At 38.8% G+C, this 19103-nt stretch overlaps 1 protein-coding gene across 30 annotated transcripts in view; it reads left to right on the forward strand.

The window, feature by feature from the left end:
* Positions 1-1316: 1316 nt before the first annotated feature.
* The window catches only part of TCF4 (transcription factor 4), a 364163-nt gene continuing 346376 nt past the window's right edge, over positions 1317-19103 (forward strand). For 6 of the 30 annotated variants that reach the window (XM_045378290.3, XM_045378292.3, XM_045378291.3 and 3 more), the window contains exons 1-2: positions 2919-3076; positions 5732-5804. In XM_045378290.3, the coding sequence (XP_045234225.1) occupies positions 5732-5804 (73 nt within the window). In that variant the 5' untranslated portion in view covers positions 2919-3076. Of the gene's footprint in view, positions 1801-2490; positions 2639-2918; positions 3077-3989; positions 4082-4887; positions 5277-5731; positions 5805-19103 lie in introns of those variants that run through there. The other 24 variants (XM_045378294.3, XM_065533763.2, XM_065533762.2 and 21 more) reach the window with 7 other exon arrangements.

Below are 19103 nucleotides of genomic sequence, written 5' to 3' on the forward strand. Positions count from 1 at the left end.
ATCCCCGAAATCGATCTGAACTCTGTTATTGCCACAAACTTTTATCAGAAAAATGGAGATTAGGATGTTCCCACTGCCAGATGGTATAGGAATATGGTTGAATGTGGACTATGATCACAGACTGGTTTCAACGGTGGGCTCTGTCACTCAATATAGTTGTGTGACAGTTAGGCAAGTTTGTACCACTTAGAAAACTTCTTCCCTGGGTCAAGCAACCCAATTTTACTTGCTTCTGTTGCCCAATATACAAAATAGGGTAGTAACACACACTCCATAGGGTTATTCTTAGGCTTAAAGTAACCAATATTTGTGAAATTATAAGAACAGTGTTTGGCACATAGTAAACATATTATATGTGTTACCTGTCGTTATTGTTACTTGCTTTTCTGTTGCAAGGACTAAAAGCTATTCTTCTGGAGTAGGGAAATTTCCATTTAAAATTCCACTGGCTAGGTTAGAGGTTTCAGTTGATTTAGCAATGAATTAGCCATGGAAAGGAATTATTCCTTTCACGGTGGCTTCATCTTTATCGGTATCCACTACAAAATTCATAAAGTGGGCATTATGTGCTTTTCACAGACCAGAAAACTGGCTAGAGAAGGTAACTGCTTGGCCACAAGCAGTTAGTTGAGCCAGTCGTGGCTAATGGTACAAACTACATTTGAGTCTACAAAGCAACAGATGAAAGTCTTCTCCAAGTGAAGACTTTCTGGACTTAGAAAGTCCTCACAATTCCATGGACCTGTAAGAAGATAGGGTGGGGGAGTTCATCCCTCTTTCAGCCTAGGACCAACTTGGCTCAGAGGCCTTTTCCCATACCACCCAAGGCTCCCTGAGAAATCCGGCTCCACAAAGTGAGAGAATCCGGGGTAGGGCTTGCTGTGAGGAAGGTCGGCCCAGTCCTTCCCGAGCCTTCCTCAGGGAGACCTGGGGGGATCTCACTTCCCTGCAGAAGTCTGTGGAGTTTAATTTGTAAATTTATGCCGAAACTACACTTTTGTGTTAAAGAGCAAGGACGGCCAAGAAGCGGCAACACGAATAAGAGCGCAGGGAAATGGGGCCTGCGAACGACCTCGGCCTCGGGAACTCCCGCAGTGCCGCCCCACGCGCGACGCCCACCCGAGGACAGCCACCCGCCTCCGCTCCTGGAGGAGGCGTGGTCGACGCGCACCGCCATCTTGGACGCCTTTCTAGGAGCTCTGTTTACCACTCTATGGTCGCCCGCTCCCGCCCCGCCCCTTCCCAGTCATTGTCTGGAGGAGCAGCCGCGGCCGCAGCTCCTTCTCTTTATAAGCCCGCAGTTCCCGGATGTGAATGGATTACAATGTATCTTTCAGGGAAACCTATTATTATCAATGTGACTCCACGGGGGAGTCCATGGTGATGATGATGAGGAGGAGGATGATGATGATGAGACACCTCTAAACTTGGAACAAGTTTAATACTTGAGAGAAGAAGAAAAAAAATCACCAACAAGATTTGTTTGAGGAAAAATTATAACTATCCTGTGTTGATTTTTGTTTTTTATAAACAATAAGAAAAAGTTGTTGGATTTTTTTTTTAATGATTTCTTTTTTGGGGGAGGGAATTTTGTTGCAGTTTTATGGTGGAAAATGCAAAAACCAGAGCCAGGTGCATAATCTTGTAATCTGTGGATATCCCTGGAGCAGGACTGAGTACCAGTTAAAATACTTTTTGGGGATACACATGTGAGATACTAAGTACTTGCAGAAGATTTTTGTCTATCTTTTTAAAGTCTCTTTCCTTGGAATATTGTGAGAATATTTGTGGCCATTTAAGGTAACGTTTCAATTTGCCGTCAGAGTAAACTGTTTGTAATTGAATTTAATTTTTAAAATGTCGATCCCGATGTTTTATTAAAACAAAAGGGACAACCTATTAAATAATTGCCAATGGGAAAAAGTGTGTGCATGCATTTTGTGTATGTACTCGCACATCTAGCAATACCAGGGTTTGTAGAATGTGTTTTTTTTTTTTTTTTTCCAAACACACGTTAAAATAGCGTATGTTGCATATACCGGATAAAGCACGCTTGTTATTACAAAACGATAGAATTATGAAGCTTAAATTTTATCCTAAAAAGTGATGTGAAAAAGTATGTTTTAAGAGCATGAAGGGCCTATAATGGTAAATGTTGAATTAAAAACTTACAGTGTTGGCGAACAGGGACTTAGCGTGCCTAGGAACTCAAGTGCAAAAACAAAACAACATCCACCCCCAAAAATTGTCCTTTTTTTTTTTTCCCCCGAAGTTTGCAGTTATACTATTCTGTGACTTAAAAGGGAGGGGAAAGAAAGTGTGCAATTCAGATTTCGCCCCCAACGCAAAACTACCGAAACGAAAATCTCCCCAGGAAAATGTGGCTTGATTTATAGACGAAAAAGAAAAATATTGTTCCTCTTGGCAAAGTCTTTTTGCATCACGTGTATTTGCAGCCTAGTATAAACTTGCTTTGCCGTGTGTGGATGTGTGAGTGAGAGGGAACGAGAGTAAGAGAAAGAAAGAAGTGAAGGGATGTAAACTCGAATAAATTTCAAAGTGCCTCCGAGGGATGCAACGGGCAAAAACTGAACTGTTCAGGCTTCAGATTGTAACTGACGATCTGAGGAAAAATGAGGTGCTCGATGAATTTTCGTTTGTATTTTTTGGCGAGGCGGGGGAGGTGTTGAGATTTTTTTTTTTTTTTTCCCTTGGGGTGGGTGCGAGGGGGATGCATCCTAGCCTGCCCGACCCGGAGCAAGTCGCGTCTCCCCGCCGGAGCCCCCCCACCCATTTCTTTGCTGAACTTGCAATTCCGTGCGCCTCGGCGTGTTTCCCCCTCCCCCCTTCCCTCCGTCCCCTCCCCTCCCCGGAGAAGAGAGTTGGTGTTAAGAGTCAGGGATCTTGGCTGTGTGTCTGCGGATCTGTAGTGGCGGCGGCGGCGGCGGCGGCGGCGGGGAGGCAGCAGGCGCGGGAGCGGGCGCAGGAGCAGGCGGCGGCGGTGGCGGCGGCGGTTAGACATGAACGCCGCCTCGGCGCCGGCGGTGCACGGAGAGCCCCTTCTCGCGCGCGGGCGGTAGGTACCGGCGCCGGCGGGGCTCGGCGGGGCGGAGGCGCCCGGCGGCGCGGGGCTCGGGCTCGGCGGCCCCGCACGCGGCTCCGCGCCTCCCGCGCCGCGGGCTCCCGGCGCCCGGCGCTCCCAGAAGAGACACCCCTTCCCCTCCCGCCGCTTCCCTCCCCCTCGCCGCCAGCCCCCCCGCCCCTCCCCGCGATGCCCCCTCGGAGGGACCGAGGACTTTGCCAGGGGCCTGACTTTAATTTTTATAACCCCTTTCTTTCACAAATTAGGGTGCTGGACAATTACAGGACCCGACCCTCCACTCCACTCCCCCCAACCCTGTCACCCCACCCCTCCCCCTTTGGACGTGTTTTCACTCCAGAGACGCTCATCTTTAATTTCTTGATAGCTACTTTGAAAAGCGGAGGGGAGTGGTGTGTGCGAGTGTGTGTGCGTGTGCGTGTGCGAGTGTGAGTGTGCGAGGGGGGTGGGGTGCAGGGTGGGGGGAAAGTTGAGACCGGATCGTTCTCAGTAGTTTCTCTTTTCTCTGTGATCCATTCATTTCTCGCTCTACCTCCTGTTGCATAAAATGATGCGCTGAAGAGCGGCTTTTTTTTTTTTTTTTTTTTTTCTCTTTCCCGGATTTGGTTTTACAGTGGATGTTACCAGTTTGATCGTCTCTTTGGAAATACAATATCGCTTTTTTTTTTTTTTTTTTTTTTTTTTTTTTGCTATTGCTGCCTATTCCATCTTAAAAAAACAAAACCAAACCCAACCCAACAACAAGTCTCCCATCCCTTCCTCCTTTCCACCTTAATCCCACCCGCCCCCACGTCCCTACCCCCAACCCCCCAGTCTCCAAAAATCCGATTGTGTTTTCTCCAAGGATTGGGACTGGATTTTCTGATTGCGGTTATTTCCATGTTTCTAGGTTTGTGTGATTTTGCTAAAATGCATCACCAACAGCGAATGGCTGCCTTAGGGACGGACAAAGAGCTGAGTGATTTACTGGATTTCAGTGCGGTAAGAAAGAACGGTGGAAACTAACAACAGCTGTGAAAAAAACAAAACAAAAACCCAAACACTTCAGCTAGAAACCAGTAGGAATCCAAAGGACAGTAATAATTTTTAATTGGCTGAATCCTTGGTAAATATGAAGGTCTTTTTGACAAGTTTTTAACTATAATTTTGGGGTGTGATGGAAGATTCAGGCTTTTTGTTTTTTTGAGTTTTATTACCGGCCTTCAATTCCCGACCCACTGATTACCCCAAATAATGGAATCTCACCCCAGTGGAAAGCAAAAATAGACACCCCTAAAACTGTAAACCACCCCTAAAAGTTGGCCATGTCTGAACATTGAGACTACTTATACTTTGCACACTATTCTTCCTTTTATTTATTGTTTTTGGAAATGGCAAATAGAAAATAGGAGACCCAGTTGTCTCTTTAAAGTTTTAAGCTGATGATGCTTTGGATTAGTAGGACCTGTTAGTTACATCTTACCTCCTAGTTACATCTTTTCCTAGAATTCTTAAAACTAGTGTGGATATGCTGAGCATACGTTCTTTAGAACCTTTTGGACTGTTTTGGTAAATTTCGTAGTCGTGGCATCAGCACAAAGCGGAACTTAACACACTTGTGGAGTTTTACGGCTGTACTTGGTCCTTCTCCATCCCTCTGCTTCCCTTTCCTAAACCAAGTCCCAGACATGTCAGGAGAATGAATTCATTTTTAATGCCAGATGAGTTTGGTGTAAGATGCATTTGTAAAGCAAAATAAAAAGAATCCACAAAACACACAAATAAAATCCAAACCGCCTTCCAAGTGGGGCTCTTTCCTGCTGCTGCTGCTGCTGCTGCTGCTGCTGCTGCTGCTCCTCCTCCTCCTCCTTCTCCTCCTCCTCCTCCTCTTCTAGACCTTCTTTTGGAGAAATGGCTTTCGGAAGTTTTGCCAGGAAACGTAGCCCTAGGCAGGCAGCTTTGCAGCCCCCTTTCTGCTTGTTGCACTTTCTCCATTCGTTCCTTTGCTTTTTGCAGGCTCTGACTCAGGGAAGGTGTGCATTATCCACTAGATACGTCGAAGAAGAGGGAAACCAATTAGGGTCGAAATAAATGCTGGAGAGAGAGGGAGTGAAAGAGAGAGTGAGAGTGAGAGAGAGAGAGAGAGTTTTGCTTCCAATTGCTCTCCTGTTAGAGACGAAATGAGAATTTAGTGCAGGTGGCACTTTTATTTTTATTTGGGTTCACGTATGACAGGCAAATCCTATACGAGATGGAAATGGACATTGCCACGTTTATGGCCAAGGTTTCCAATATAAAACAAACAACTTTTTTCTTCTTCTTCGTGAAACTAGTATTTTTCTAGAGAGGCTGCTGGCCTCCAACCTGAATCTTGATAGCATTATGGGGACTCTGTTTGTTCCAAATGTAGTAGTTCTGCTTGGCCATCTAATGAACCTGAGGAAAAAGAAAGAACAGAGTGATAATGGGGGCTGGGGGTGGGATTTGGAATGTTGTTTCTCTTTTAGTTTTAAGTTGGATGGTGATGTATTTTACTAAATAAACCCTTAGCATAAACTCTAAGCTGTTTGGTAACAGTATGAAAGATCTTTGAGGAGCTCTGAAGGCACAAATGTCTTATTTTCAACTGTAATATTTCTTTGTTTCTTTTAGATGTTTTCACCTCCTGTAAGCAGTGGGAAAAATGGACCAACTTCTTTGGCAAGTGGACATTTTACTGGCTCAAGTATGTAAATTCTTTTCTTAGTGTGAAGTTAAATGTTTTTGGCTGTTTATTTACTCAATTATATGTTTTTGGCTCTGTTGAAGTGTTCTGAAAAAGTCACTGAATTTTAGCCTATAATGATATGGTTATTGCATTACCCATCAGTGGTATATCTTACACAAAATGTTATCTTGTGCAATTAAAATTAGGTCTTTTTTTTTAAGTCAAGGAAACTCTTTCAAAATTCCATCACTTAATTTAAAAGCAATTTTCTAATACAGTTGTAATCAAACACATAAAGATAAGACCAGTGTTAACATGGGGAATAAATTAATGTTTCCTATTTGAAAATAAGGGGAAAAAATCTCTAACATTCATAAAATGGGAAAATCCCTTGTAAATAATATCATTTATTAGGTACTGTATACAATTAACCCTTTTAAAGAAATGAACACTTAATTCTGCAAATGAATGCTATGTAGTAAACCATAGCTGTAAATAGCCTCTTGCTAATCTTAGAGGCTAAATATGAATTCATTTATATTTAAGATGCCCTTATTGATACTTTAGCTGTTTCTTTTCCCTAATGATTTGCTTGTGCAATGAATTTTTACTGTATTTAAAGTTGCAAATCTGGAAGGACTTTTACGTTTTATAAATGAAAGATCTTTGGGTGATGCTTAAAAAAGACGCTAGCACTATTCACAAAGGAATCTGTGTGCACAGTGATTATCTGGCATCTAAGGAGGGGTTTATTACAGGGCTATTTGAATATCTCTTATTAAAAGTGCAGAGTGAAAATATACATTTAAAATGTATTTTTTTTAATCCAATGAATTTCAAATAAGAAAAAGTTATACATCGTTGCCTGCTGTCCTTTAAGTCCGAGGCTTAAATCCATTTATGCTTGTTAAACAGCTGTAGTATTTTAGGAGTTTTGGCAATGGTATGTAACAGTACATTAGGCCGAGTACTGTTCTTAAGTCAGACTGGTAAATGTTGACGTCTTTTAGCTGTGAGATGCCAGTGGAATTGTCTGTCAACTATGAATATAATTTAACATCTCTTAATATTCGTTTGGTGCTATAGCAACGAAAGAAGTTTGGTCACTTATGTGATTTGTGTAATTGTTATATTTTTATAAAACTAATGGCTTTTAAAAGTTGTTCCTTTCCAAATAAGTTCCTTCCCCTTCTGTTGCCCACCTAAGTTTAGGGAATTTGTGTCTCTGTAACTTGTTTTAAAAAATGTGAGATGCCTGTTGTATTTTTATTTTAGTTTTTTGATACACATTGATTAAAAGGACCATTGACAGACAATATGTTTGTGTTTTACTATCCTGGAGCTTGTTATGTTTTCCACTTAGGGACTTGGGACAGTTTTTATATTAGTGTTATATCTTTAAATTTCTGTGTGGTATCCTCTATGCAACTTTTAAGATGGAAAATATGAATATGCATGTTTGACGTAAAGGTAAGGACAAGTATCTTTTGTGGGCAAATTAATTTTTCATGTTAGACAACATCAAAACTGTAACTATCTTTGACAGTATTTTTTTTATGTCTTAACTTAAAAACGTGTATTCAGTTTAAATCTAAAAGTAGCTTATGTCAGGCACAGAGATAGGCTACTTTTAAAGTCAGTGCTAAAAAACTAGTTTGCAGTGTTGTGAAAACATACATTTATAATAAGTATGTTACTTTAGAGATCATTTAATAAAGTAAGGTGTTTAGAAATACGAGATTGTGTTACATTTAAAAAGACAACTGTATGTCTGATCCATTTTCTATGTTCACATTTAAATAAAGTTCTTGTTGTGATGTTTAAATGTTTATAGAGAGTACAGGCTCCATAAGTTGAATATGTATTAATGCATTTTGGTAAGTGATCATGTATCAACACTTATACAGTTCTTAAGACAGTCTCTCTCTCTCTCACACACACACACACACACACACACACACACACACACACACACACACACAGAGGTTCATGCATGCAAACCTGGAGAGGGACTTCACTTTTAGTAAGTTATGTTACACTACTTCTAATGCATACACAGTGATTATTTTGAAGGTGTGGAACTTGAAGTTACATTGTACCAGAAGTGGTGTTTTCAGTACCAAATGTTTACTTGTAAGGGTAAAAAATGTAGTGGTCTTTTATTCTGGCTGTCTGATTGAGAATGCAGGGTATTAATTTCATGTAGTATGATGGTGATTATAATATATAAGGTACAGATTGGAGTGTTCAGTTTTCTTCTATCAAGATATATTTGAACACAGGGCTATTAGTTAAGAAAACAGGTTGTATTTCCACTTAAAAGAGTTAAATCTTTTTTAAAAGCATAACACATTTTAAAAATCATGAAAACTGCATTTTGCCCTTTAATTGGTAGGATCAACTAGGAAACTTTGGAGAGAGAAATAATTTTCTGAATTTACTTCAAGTTAATATCCATTGTCTTGAGTGGACTCAGATGTCCCTTTCATGGGTTGCTTTGAAACTTGGATTTAGGAAAAAAAAAGATCTCAAGTATAAGTAAACTGTTCCTATTTGAAAAATCAGCTATAGTTTTTCAAAGTGAGGCATGGCAATGATTCATGCTTAGAGTTCCCAATAGCTTTTGATTCCATTAATACAGGATGCTCCATAGTGATTTGCAATGTGAGAATAAAAATAAAGTGTGGCCATATTCCCTTTAATCTTTCATTTCACAAACATGGTTTTTCCTACCACCTTAAGAAATGGTGAGGCTGCTAGGGAGAATGGAATGTAACCTGAGCTACAGCCTGACATTCCCAGGGAGCATTTTTCACATGAAAGGCTTTTGTCAACCCAGGAAAGGACTAGCAGTTTTTGTTTGATGTTTGCAGGTGTTCAGCAGAAAGCACTAAAACAATTCAGCCATGATGGTTCAGAGCTTCGATGACCTTAACAGGGAAAATTGGTGGGCTCTGGAATTATTTTTAAGAAATAGTTGTAACCTATATGGTAACTTAAACAAAGGGATTTAATATCCGTTATATCATTGATCTTAAAACAAACTAAAAGCATCCACGTGCCTGGATGATTGGAAAGTTATTCTCATTGAAAAGTAGGATGCCTAAGTTACCAAAAAAAGAAAATCATGTAAACAGTCTATAAGTTATTGATGAGTATGGGCTTAATTTTCTGATATAGCAGAAGGGCAGTTTATTTGGTTACCTTTGACTCCTGTGAGGAAAAGATAAACATACTAGCTTTGGCATCTTTTGAAAAAGTCATTTTAAAGTTGGGCCACTAAAATGATGTATTCTAAAGAACTTGTTAGATCAGGCCTGGTCACATCTGTTACATGTATTTACTGCAGGTCTATGACAGATACTACATCTTTCTCCGTTAGTTTAAAAGTTGAGCTTTTTCCCCTGTAATTGTTTAGTTTTACTGAAGTGTTCAGGTATTGTGAAAAGATTGTCAAATGAACGAGTGTTTGAACCAGAGCAGCATTATAAAACACACCACATCTCTGTAGTGGGTCATTTTTGGAAGAGGAAAGTATTGCCTGAAATTTACATAAGTTAGCTAACCTATATCCACATGACACAAAAATGATGTGCCAATTCAGTGAATTCATTGAGGCGGAAAAAAATCAATCCGGTGGGTAGTTTTGTATGATACAGAAAATTCACATGGTCACATCCTGAATTAATTTTGAGTTCATAGTGATGGCATGAAAAAAAAATTGGTTTCCCCTTAAAGGTATTTGTTGAGAGCTGCTTAATATTGTGTGTGTGTATATAAGTGAGTGAAAACACCCTTAAGATCATAAATGGTATAATTCATAAGGGAGCTGTGGCTTTTTGTAAAGGGCAGAGTAATTTAACAGGTTAAAAGAAGTACAGTGGCATTAAACCCATTATGTTAGAATCATAGAATTTTGGGCATAGAAACCCGTTAGAAATGTTGCCCAGTGCCTTCATTATTACAGGCAAAGAAAACTTGAGGCCCAAGATAAGGAGTTCCAAACTGTGCTTTTTTATTTGTTATTTTAAAAAACAAGTTTTTATTTGCTGATTCTCTATGGCCCTGCAAATCCTTTATTGGAAATAATCGTGGTCTCACTGCTGTCTTTCTGTCATTTGTACTACATAATGGGGCATGAGGATTAGTGTGCTGATATTTGTGCATATAAATGCTTCTGTATGTGCATGTGCTTTCTGAAAACTTTTTTTAGGTTTGGAGCTGAATTTTGGATTATTGATCATTCTCTTTTGCCTGGTCTTCCCTGTGACTGTTTTGCATGATGTTGCGTAAAATAATAGTGTGGGTGAGCATGTCATAGTGCTTCTCAGTGTGTTGGAGAGGTGTGCTGTGTACCTTATACCTGTTGTATTTTTTAAATCCTCAAAAGAACCTAGTGAGATCCAAGGATTACTACTATTCTGTATTCATAGCTGAGGAAACTGAGACAGATGTTAAACAACTTGATCTTAAGGTAGCCAATAATGAAATTAGGTTTTAACCTCAGGTTTGTCTAGCTCAAAGTCCTGAGTTCTACCCACAGACACACACACACACACACACACACACACACACACACACACACACACACGTCAGACAGCTCATTTTTTCAAGATTATATAGGCAAACAATGTGATACTGAGGTTTGGCATGAAATATTATCCATGATCTGTAGGGTAGATAGCATTTTAAAAAACATACCTAATGTAATGATGTAAACCATACCCATTATTTTTCTTGCCTTTGTATCCAAATAAGCTACCCTTCTAATTTATGACAGATTTCAATGTGACTAAATATGTCTTTCTCCTATCTTTATTAGTTTTACCAAGAAAATACAGTAGATATTTAAAAAGTTGTGCTTTCATTCTATTGTAAGTTGATAGTCTACGTGGATGCCAGTGAAAACATGTTTTTATGTAGCTAATCAATTCAGAATTTGAGGTAACCAAGCCTGATGTATTAATATGTAAAAAATAAGGATCTCTTGTCTTTAAATATAAAAAAGTTTTGCAATTTGTTGTTAGATCTTTGAAACCTAATATTCAAGAAGAATAACCTAAATTCTATCTGCATCACTAAAATAAGCAGTTTTGAAGATTCGGTATATCTGTTACCAGACATGTGCTTAAAATGTTACATTTTCTAAATTCAGAAGGCAGAAGCAGTACTCTATTTGACACTGACTTAAGTAAATAAAATGCATTAAACAAGCGTGGGGATCCAAGAACTGTTGAAACTGAAATGCTTAACATTTTTGACAGCATCAGCAAATTATCCTTACCCTACTATTGTAATGAGGAAATCACTTAAATAACAGATGAACAGCCAAGTCACATAAACATATATAATAGAACTATGTAATGAAAGTTTATGCTGTTAATTGCTCGAATCTGTCTTAAATGCTTAGAATCATGGAGCAGTAAAGACTGTCATATAAACAGTTTTGTTTTGAGCTTAAAATTATTCCTTTTTGCTTTCATCTGCTATGATAAACAAAGTAATTTTGTAAGCTTTAAAGATCAAACATTTACTCCTAATGGTAAACTACATTTTATATTGGAAGTTTGCAACCTCGTCCAAGTCATAGAGTTGAGTCCTGGTGGCCCCAGGCCTGTGATTTTCAACGTTTAGTATTATGATGCTATTTAGATCTGTTCCCATAAGCCAAGATAACAGATCTTAAGTTGCCTAATAAGGAACATGGTGTGTTTTGAAATGTTCTTCAGTTTACAAGTCTGAAACCAAAATGTTCTTGGCCAAATCTTTAGAATCTATACGTATGTTGAATAAGTCAGATTTTATACAGACATAGCATGAAAATGAAGCTAAGTAGGAACAGAAAAATCTGCCCTTTCTTTATTATTATTATTATTATTATTATTTTTTGTATTTTATGAGCTATTTTTTATGGCCAGGTGTTCTTCCAAGTTAATTAGATAGTGCTAAGTATTAGAAAATGTAAAATAGGTTATAGGTTTTTTAAAAGGTTATTTTTGTTACTGGTGTGTTATTACTCTGGATAAAATTTTCACAACTGACCACCAGGTGTATTAGCTTATATGTGAGCTATCCATTTTGTACATTCGTGAGCCAGTTGACTAGGAATAAGGTGTGTGCCTGGGTTTTATGTGGATACTTTTGACCCATATCTCTCCTAATACTTAGGAGAGAGATGTAAGAGAAATAATAATATAATCTTTGGAGAAGATTAACACTTTTTTATAAGTTATATATAGTTAAATATATATATTTATATTAGACTTTCAGGAATAGTGAAAATGTTGAAAAGGTTGTCATGTTTACTTTCATTTCAAAGATAAATAAGGGCCCAGTTAATCAGCATATCAAATACCCAGGTGTGTTTAAAATCAGTTTACGTGGATGAATTTCAGGGCTGTAAGAAAGTATTTTATTTAAAGGTGCAGCCACACGATTGATTGTTCAAATGGATGCTTTTGTACTTTTGTGTGACAATTAACATTTAATGAATGACTTTCTAGACTGGCATTGGTGGTAATTACTATATGTAGTTTATTAACTGCAATCCATTGTTGGATGTGCCTTTATTGATTTGTTTTGCAAGCACCCCTTCACACGTGCGGCAGTATTTGTGCAGCCGTATTTGTACGTTACTTTTTGAAGAACCTGTTCACTTGCTGATGCTGACATTGCCTCTAAAAATGTTAGTTTATAAATTCTCCTGTGCTAGAATGCCTCTTTGATCCGAGTAATTTTAGCTGAAATACAAAATCCATCAACTTTTCTGCTATAAAAAGTTCGCATTCAAATCCTCAGGGAATCCCAAAGTAATGACACAGTTTTGTGTTTCAAGTAAATACTTTATGGAAATTTACATTTACAAGATACTTTAGAGATGCTCTGTTATTTTTTAGGTAAGTAGCAAAGGCTCGGGAGGGTTAAAAGTCTTTTGCCCAAATCATGCAGTTGGTTATTGGCTGTAATAGGACACAAATACACATGTCCTGACCCTCTGGTCAAAGACCTCATACTGCTTTTAATTAAGGCTTGGACTCAATTCGATGGTACCAACTGTATATTTCTTAAGAAGGGGAAAACGTGTATAATCTACCATTTCTGAAAAAAATTATTAAAAACTGAGATTGTGAAAGATGGAAGTTGTCATCCAGCCCACTTGTCATCACGTGTTCTAATTTGGCCAAGGCAGTTGACAAATAACTGTTAAAATGTATTGTGTTATGAAAAATAACAAAGTAAGACCCATGATTAAATATCAGGGCTGTAATTTAATCTTGGGGGTTCTGGTGCTGTTCATAAACCATTTGGCTTTTTTCTGTAACAGATGACGTCAAAATCCAGCTTGATTGAATTATGACCCTGGGTTACAGCAGCACCTGCTGGTGCCTCTTTACTTCATGGCCTGTCAGCATTTCCATTACAAACTTTTTTTCTCTGACATTTTAAACTTCAAATAGTTAAACTGGACTGCTGGTTGCCATATAAACTTTCTGCTTCTTGGGAAAAGACCACTTGCTCAATAAAAACAGAGAAGGTGGTGACAAAGCCCCATTACAGGATACCCCTTAGAATGTTCTGCTGTGCTTTAATCTTCCATTCATTTAAACATTCTTTTGGGGGGTACTTAGCTGAATTTCAAGGCATCCAAATGGAAGGTTTTAATCTCAAATTTCCCATGTGAAGACTTAAGTACAGGGTCTTTACAGAACTGGTAAAGTGCAAAAAGACCTAGCATCTATGCAGCTTATTGAAACTCTGGACAATCCAGTTTTCGTACAGGGTGTAAAATGCTAAAGAGCAAGCCATAAAAAACATGCACATTGGCATACCTTGTCAGTAATTGCTTTTATATTCACTTAAGATGAGTACAAATTGATAATGAATGGTCAGAAAAGTATCTTTACTTATATTATTATCTGGAGACTGGTAGCATAGCTTCAGTTTGTCCCTCGGGTTTTAATATGCTGGGAATGGAGATGGGATGTTGTTTGCGTCTAGCTAGCCAGCTTTTTATCTATCTAGTCTAATTCTGATTGATGGATCATCTAATACATACATCTAATACATTTTTTAGTACCTGCTATGCTCATATCTCCACGTTAGCAATTAGAGGACATAGAGGGCTTTAATAAGGAAGAGATCTTCTCTCAGAGGGCATATACTCTAACACAGGAGTGTCCAATCTTTTGGCTTCCCTGGGCTCCATTGGAAGAAGAAGAATTGTCTTGGGACACACAAAAAACACACTAATGATAGTTGATGAGCTGAAAAAAAAAATTTGCAAAAAACCCTCACGTTTTAAGAAAGTTTACGAATTTGTGTTAGGCTGTGGGTTGGACAAGCTTCTTCTAACAGGAGAAAATAGAAAAGTAAGAATGTAATTAACATCTAGCATTGAGAAGACACAATCATGTGGGAGTTTACAGAAATGAAAACTTACTTCTTTCACGGCGAAATTAATAACGAAGGGTTCAAGGAAAACTCAATTCTAATCCTTGAAGGAATGGTAGAATTTTGACAAGTAGGTAGTGAGACTGAGCACGCATATCAGGATCACTGCAAACCAAGCACAGATGAAAGAAACTGGAAAGAGTGCATTAAAGAGATCTCCCAGAGAGAAGTTTCTCGGCTCTGCAGTGGAGTCAACTCTGGTCTAGACACATGGGATGATTTCCTGGCAAAAACTCCTGTCTTGGTTGCTGTTTATTTTCTTTACTGAGTTTGCATTTCATTGGGGGGTGTTACAGATTATAATCCAGTTCCATCCCAAAGTATATGTTTTTAATGGTAGTGTCGGGGTGGAAATCGAAGTTTTTGTGTCCCCAGTTCCCAAAATTCTTCCTACTATGTCACTCAGCAATGGAAACTTTCTTGAGCCAAATGAGGCTGCTTTGGAGAAAATTGTTCATGTAGCCAAATTCTGGAAATCTAGATTCTTTTGCAATGTTTGCTGGTAAGTAGCTGTTTCATATTGAGGAAGTGGTAGGATCTTAAAGCCTGCATCTTAAAACTAAACAAAATCGAAACTCACCAGTACAATTCAAGAGGGGTTTTCACATTTTTTAAAAAAGGAATACTGCTGTATTTAAAACATTTTACGATTGCAAAAATTCATCATTATAATTTTTATTACCATCACTGGCATCACCATGACCAGTGTCACATTATTTGGTCAAAAGCTGGAAGGGAAATGTGATAGTTATTGTTGCCATATTATATATTGAGAAATGTGTTTAAAACTTTTCTGGAGATATTGTGATCTTAGCAAAAGCTGATGTAATATTTGTAAAAACGTTGTGGAGTGGCCAGGTATACCTTTGAATGAAACTGACCAGAAGTACACCACAAATAGAAAAATACGTGTGTGTGTATATGTGTACCATCCCTTCCCCCAAATATTGTTGAGATTAAAGTGTCTTTCTCTCTGTGACCTGCAAGTATTTTAATGTAGCATGTGTGTCTAATTTCCATAGTGAAGCCAAAAATTCAAATGGTAGTTGATATTGGCTTAGGAAGAATTTATTAATGAATAACTGTGTTTGGTATAGAGTAAAAAAAAATTTTTTTATGACAAAGAGGATATTCTAGACTCGTGTAAAAGATTACAGTTAAGAACCTATGAATTCCTCAACCTTTGTCTTCACTTTTCAAAAAGTAAGGGATTTATATTGGAAATATTTTGCAACCCTGCAACCTGAAACTCAAAGCTTTGGTAAGCAGGTAGTAATAATATTTCCAGGTTGACTATACAATTTCATACATAACCCAGTTTGTAAGTTTGAAAAGAGATAAAACGATGTCAGTTTTAATGCTTGTTTGAATAATTTTTCTTTGTTCTGTGCCCTCTTGGATATCATTGTCCACTGATGCCCCAAACCATTGAATGCTTCTCTGTTCTCTTATGGCCACAGTGATTCTTCAATCTAGTTACTTCTAACTGCAAGATTAATTTTCTTCTGACATCTAATTTTCCCGTGATTTTATTAACATCATATTATTCTTTTTCCGGCTCATTTGGAGTGATTTCTCTTTTATATGGGGTGTACATTTGTAGTGTCCCACTTGTAAGGGAATTCTACACTTTAATCCTTAGTAATTTTGCTAGAGTTGAATAAGATGAGAGATAGTCCATAACTATTTGAGGCTTGATTGTTTAAAGGAAGTGGAAAGCTTCAGAAAACTGAAAGCGTATGAATGCATGCCATGTTATTATTTTTTCAGTGTGAGTGTATTTCACTGGAGTAACGATAGAATTTTTAGGAATTATTACCTTTAATTTACTTATTTGCACATTCATTCGTTCATTCATTCACTCAATCAGTAAAAGTTTTTTTTTTGAGAGCCAAGATACAAGTTACAGTGCTAGAAATTATGGTGCTACAAAGAAAAACAGATTTCAGCTTCGGCATTGGGACATGATGTTGCAGTTAAATGAAAGTTCTACAATAATTCAAGTAAGGTACTTTTAAAATAAATGATGTTGGCCAGGCGGGGTGGCTCATGCCTGTAATCGCAGCACTTTGGGAGGCCGAGGCAGGCGGATCATTTGAAGTCAGGAGTTTGAGACCAGCCTGGCCAACATGATTTCATTATTTAATAGAAAACCCGTCTCTACTAAAAATACAAAAATTAGCTGGGCGTGGTGGTAGACACCTGTAATCTCAGCTAGTCGGGAGGCTGAGGCAGGAGAATGGCTTGAACCCAGGAGGCGAAGTTTGTGGTGAGCCGAAATTGCGCCACTGCACTCCAGTATGGGCAACAGAGCAAGACTCTGTCTCAAAAATAAAATAAAATAAAATAAAATTAAATTAAATTAAATAAGTTGAAATATGCAAGTAGACTTTTTCCAAAGACACTTTTCAAATATAACCAAGTGCGAACTTCACATTTCTAACTGAAACAGAAATCCTAAAATCTGTATATATGTGTCCATGTTCTATGTGAATATAAAGGAAGGAGAATGGATTCGAATGCTTGTAGAAATTGGCCCTTGAAGTGTAGTGTTAGGAATGTACTCCGAAATTTCGTATCAGAGGTTGTCTGGGAGGCAATGAGAGTTATGTTCCATTCATTCTTTTTGAGCAGAAATTAAAATTTTGGATGTGTAGATGGTACTCATTTACTTCTAGGACACTAGATATACATGCTTATCTTTTTTACCCCACACTTGAATTATGTTAATATTTGTTTTAAATTGACAACAGTAAAATACTCTCTTAAAATTAAGTACATGATTATTTAGCATCTACACGTGTCAGGTAATACTCTGACTGCTCTAAATAAAATGATGAGCAAGACAGGTATGTTTCTGGTGTGGCCTACATGGAGGACACAGATGTTAATGGATAATCAGCCAAAGAAGGTCAAATACTACATTTGAAGGTGTGTGGCCTGAGAAGAGTTTGCAATAGGAATATCTGACCAAGCAGAGTAGTCACGAAAGGCTCAGAGATCAGAGATCGGCCCAGGTGAACTGTGGTCTTTAGATGAGGGGGAGTTAAGTGGGTGGAGTTTCCTTGGCTGACAGGTAGGGCCTGATTCCAGCCGCTGCGGCTGGTGGGGGTTGGTAGGTGTCAGATCCTGCAAGACTGAGAGCCACAGGGAGCCTTGACAGTGTGCTGCTAATCAGATTTGTGTCTGGAACATGGACCCAAAGGGGAGTCAGTGTGGGTGGTCTATACCAGTTGTGAGGTTTTTGCAGAAGTTTAGGTGAGAGACACGATTGTTGGTTCTACAGTGTGAGTGGTGAAGTTGGAGAATTAACTCTGTAGACTTTATTTGAAATCTGTACTTTTAGGTCATTGGGGAGCATTCATAGTGGCTACTTGGTTTTGTGTTTTTTTTTGCTTTGTTTTGTTTTGTTATGTTTTTGGTGAAACTTCCTATAACTTTCTAATACTTGAAAATCTACCATACGTTATACATTCCGACAGTAATTGTGAGACCTAATTCAGCTACTGTGTGATAGCCACTACCTTTTTAGCAACCAAGCACTAACTAGAGAAGTGCTCTTTTATTTTCTGAGAAAAGTGTTAGATTGATTTTGCAGTTCTGCAAGGGTACAGGGGTGGAAGTGGGTCTTACTGAATGGACTTCAGTACTATTTAGGCTTTTTTTTTTTTTTTTTTTTTTTGAGACAGAGTTTCACTCTCGTTGCCCGGGCTGGAGTGCAATGGCGCGATCTCAGCTGACCGTAAAGTCTGCCTCCTGAGTTCAGGCGATTCTTCTGCCTCAGGCTCCCGAGTAGCTGAAATTACAGGCATGTGCCACCACGCCTGGCTAATTTTGTAGTTTTAGTAGAGACGGGGTTTCTCCTTGTTGGTCAGGCTGGTCTCGAACTCCCGACCTCAGGTGATCCACCCAACTCAGCCTCCCAAAATGCTGGGATTACAGGCGTGAGCCACGGTGCCTGGCCCTATTTAGGTTTTTTATAGCTTATGTTCTTATGAGCAGTAAACATTATGATGGTTCTGTTAGACCTGTTGAATTGAATTCACTTCTCCTGCCTGTGGTCAGGTGTCAGCACAGCCACAGAAGTTAGTGAATGTCTTTGTTGATGGATATTACGAGGGTGGTTTAATTTATGTGATACTCTGTCTGGGATTGCAGCATTATTGTTAGATTGCATTTTGTCACAGGGAGGAAATTACCTGGTAACTCTTGATTAGGAATAAAATGAAGCTTCCCCTTTTTTTTTTTTTTTTTTTTTTTTTTTTGAGGCGGAGTCTCACGCTGTTGCCCAGGCTGGAGTGCAGTGGCGCGATCTCAGCTCACTGCAAGCTCCGCCTCCGGGGTTCACGCCATTCTCCTGCCTCAGCCTCCTGAGTAGCTGGGACTACAGGCGCCTGCCACCGCGCCCGGCTAATTTTTTGTATTTTTAGTAGAGACGGGGTTTCACTGTGGTCTCGATCTCCTGACCTTGTGATCCGCCCGCCTTGGCCTCCCAAAGTGCTGGGATTACAGGCTTGAGCCACCGCGCCCGGCCCGAAGCTTCCCCTTTTTACAAATCCTGGCTAATATTCCGTTTGGCTCTCTTCTGTTGACCACATCTTTCTCTCCCCTTCCTCCTCACTCCATTTTCTCAACTATTTTATTGTTTACTACTGGAAGTCACCTCCCAAATCAGGATACTTGTTAGTCCATTTTAGGAAAAATATCACCGTTCTTTCACTGTTATTTTCTGTTGAAGTTGAAAAACAAAATGCTACTTTTTTTTTTCTTTCCATTTTTGGTTACACCAGCTAGTTAGAGCCTTGGGGGTAATACTGTGGGCATGGGTTGGATCCTGATATCTGTGTCAGTTAGTGAGAGTTGGTT

Source organism: Macaca fascicularis, chromosome 18 (genome assembly GCF_037993035.2).
Source record: "Macaca fascicularis isolate 582-1 chromosome 18, T2T-MFA8v1.1".
Lineage (NCBI taxonomy): Eukaryota > Metazoa > Chordata > Mammalia > Primates > Cercopithecidae > Macaca > Macaca fascicularis.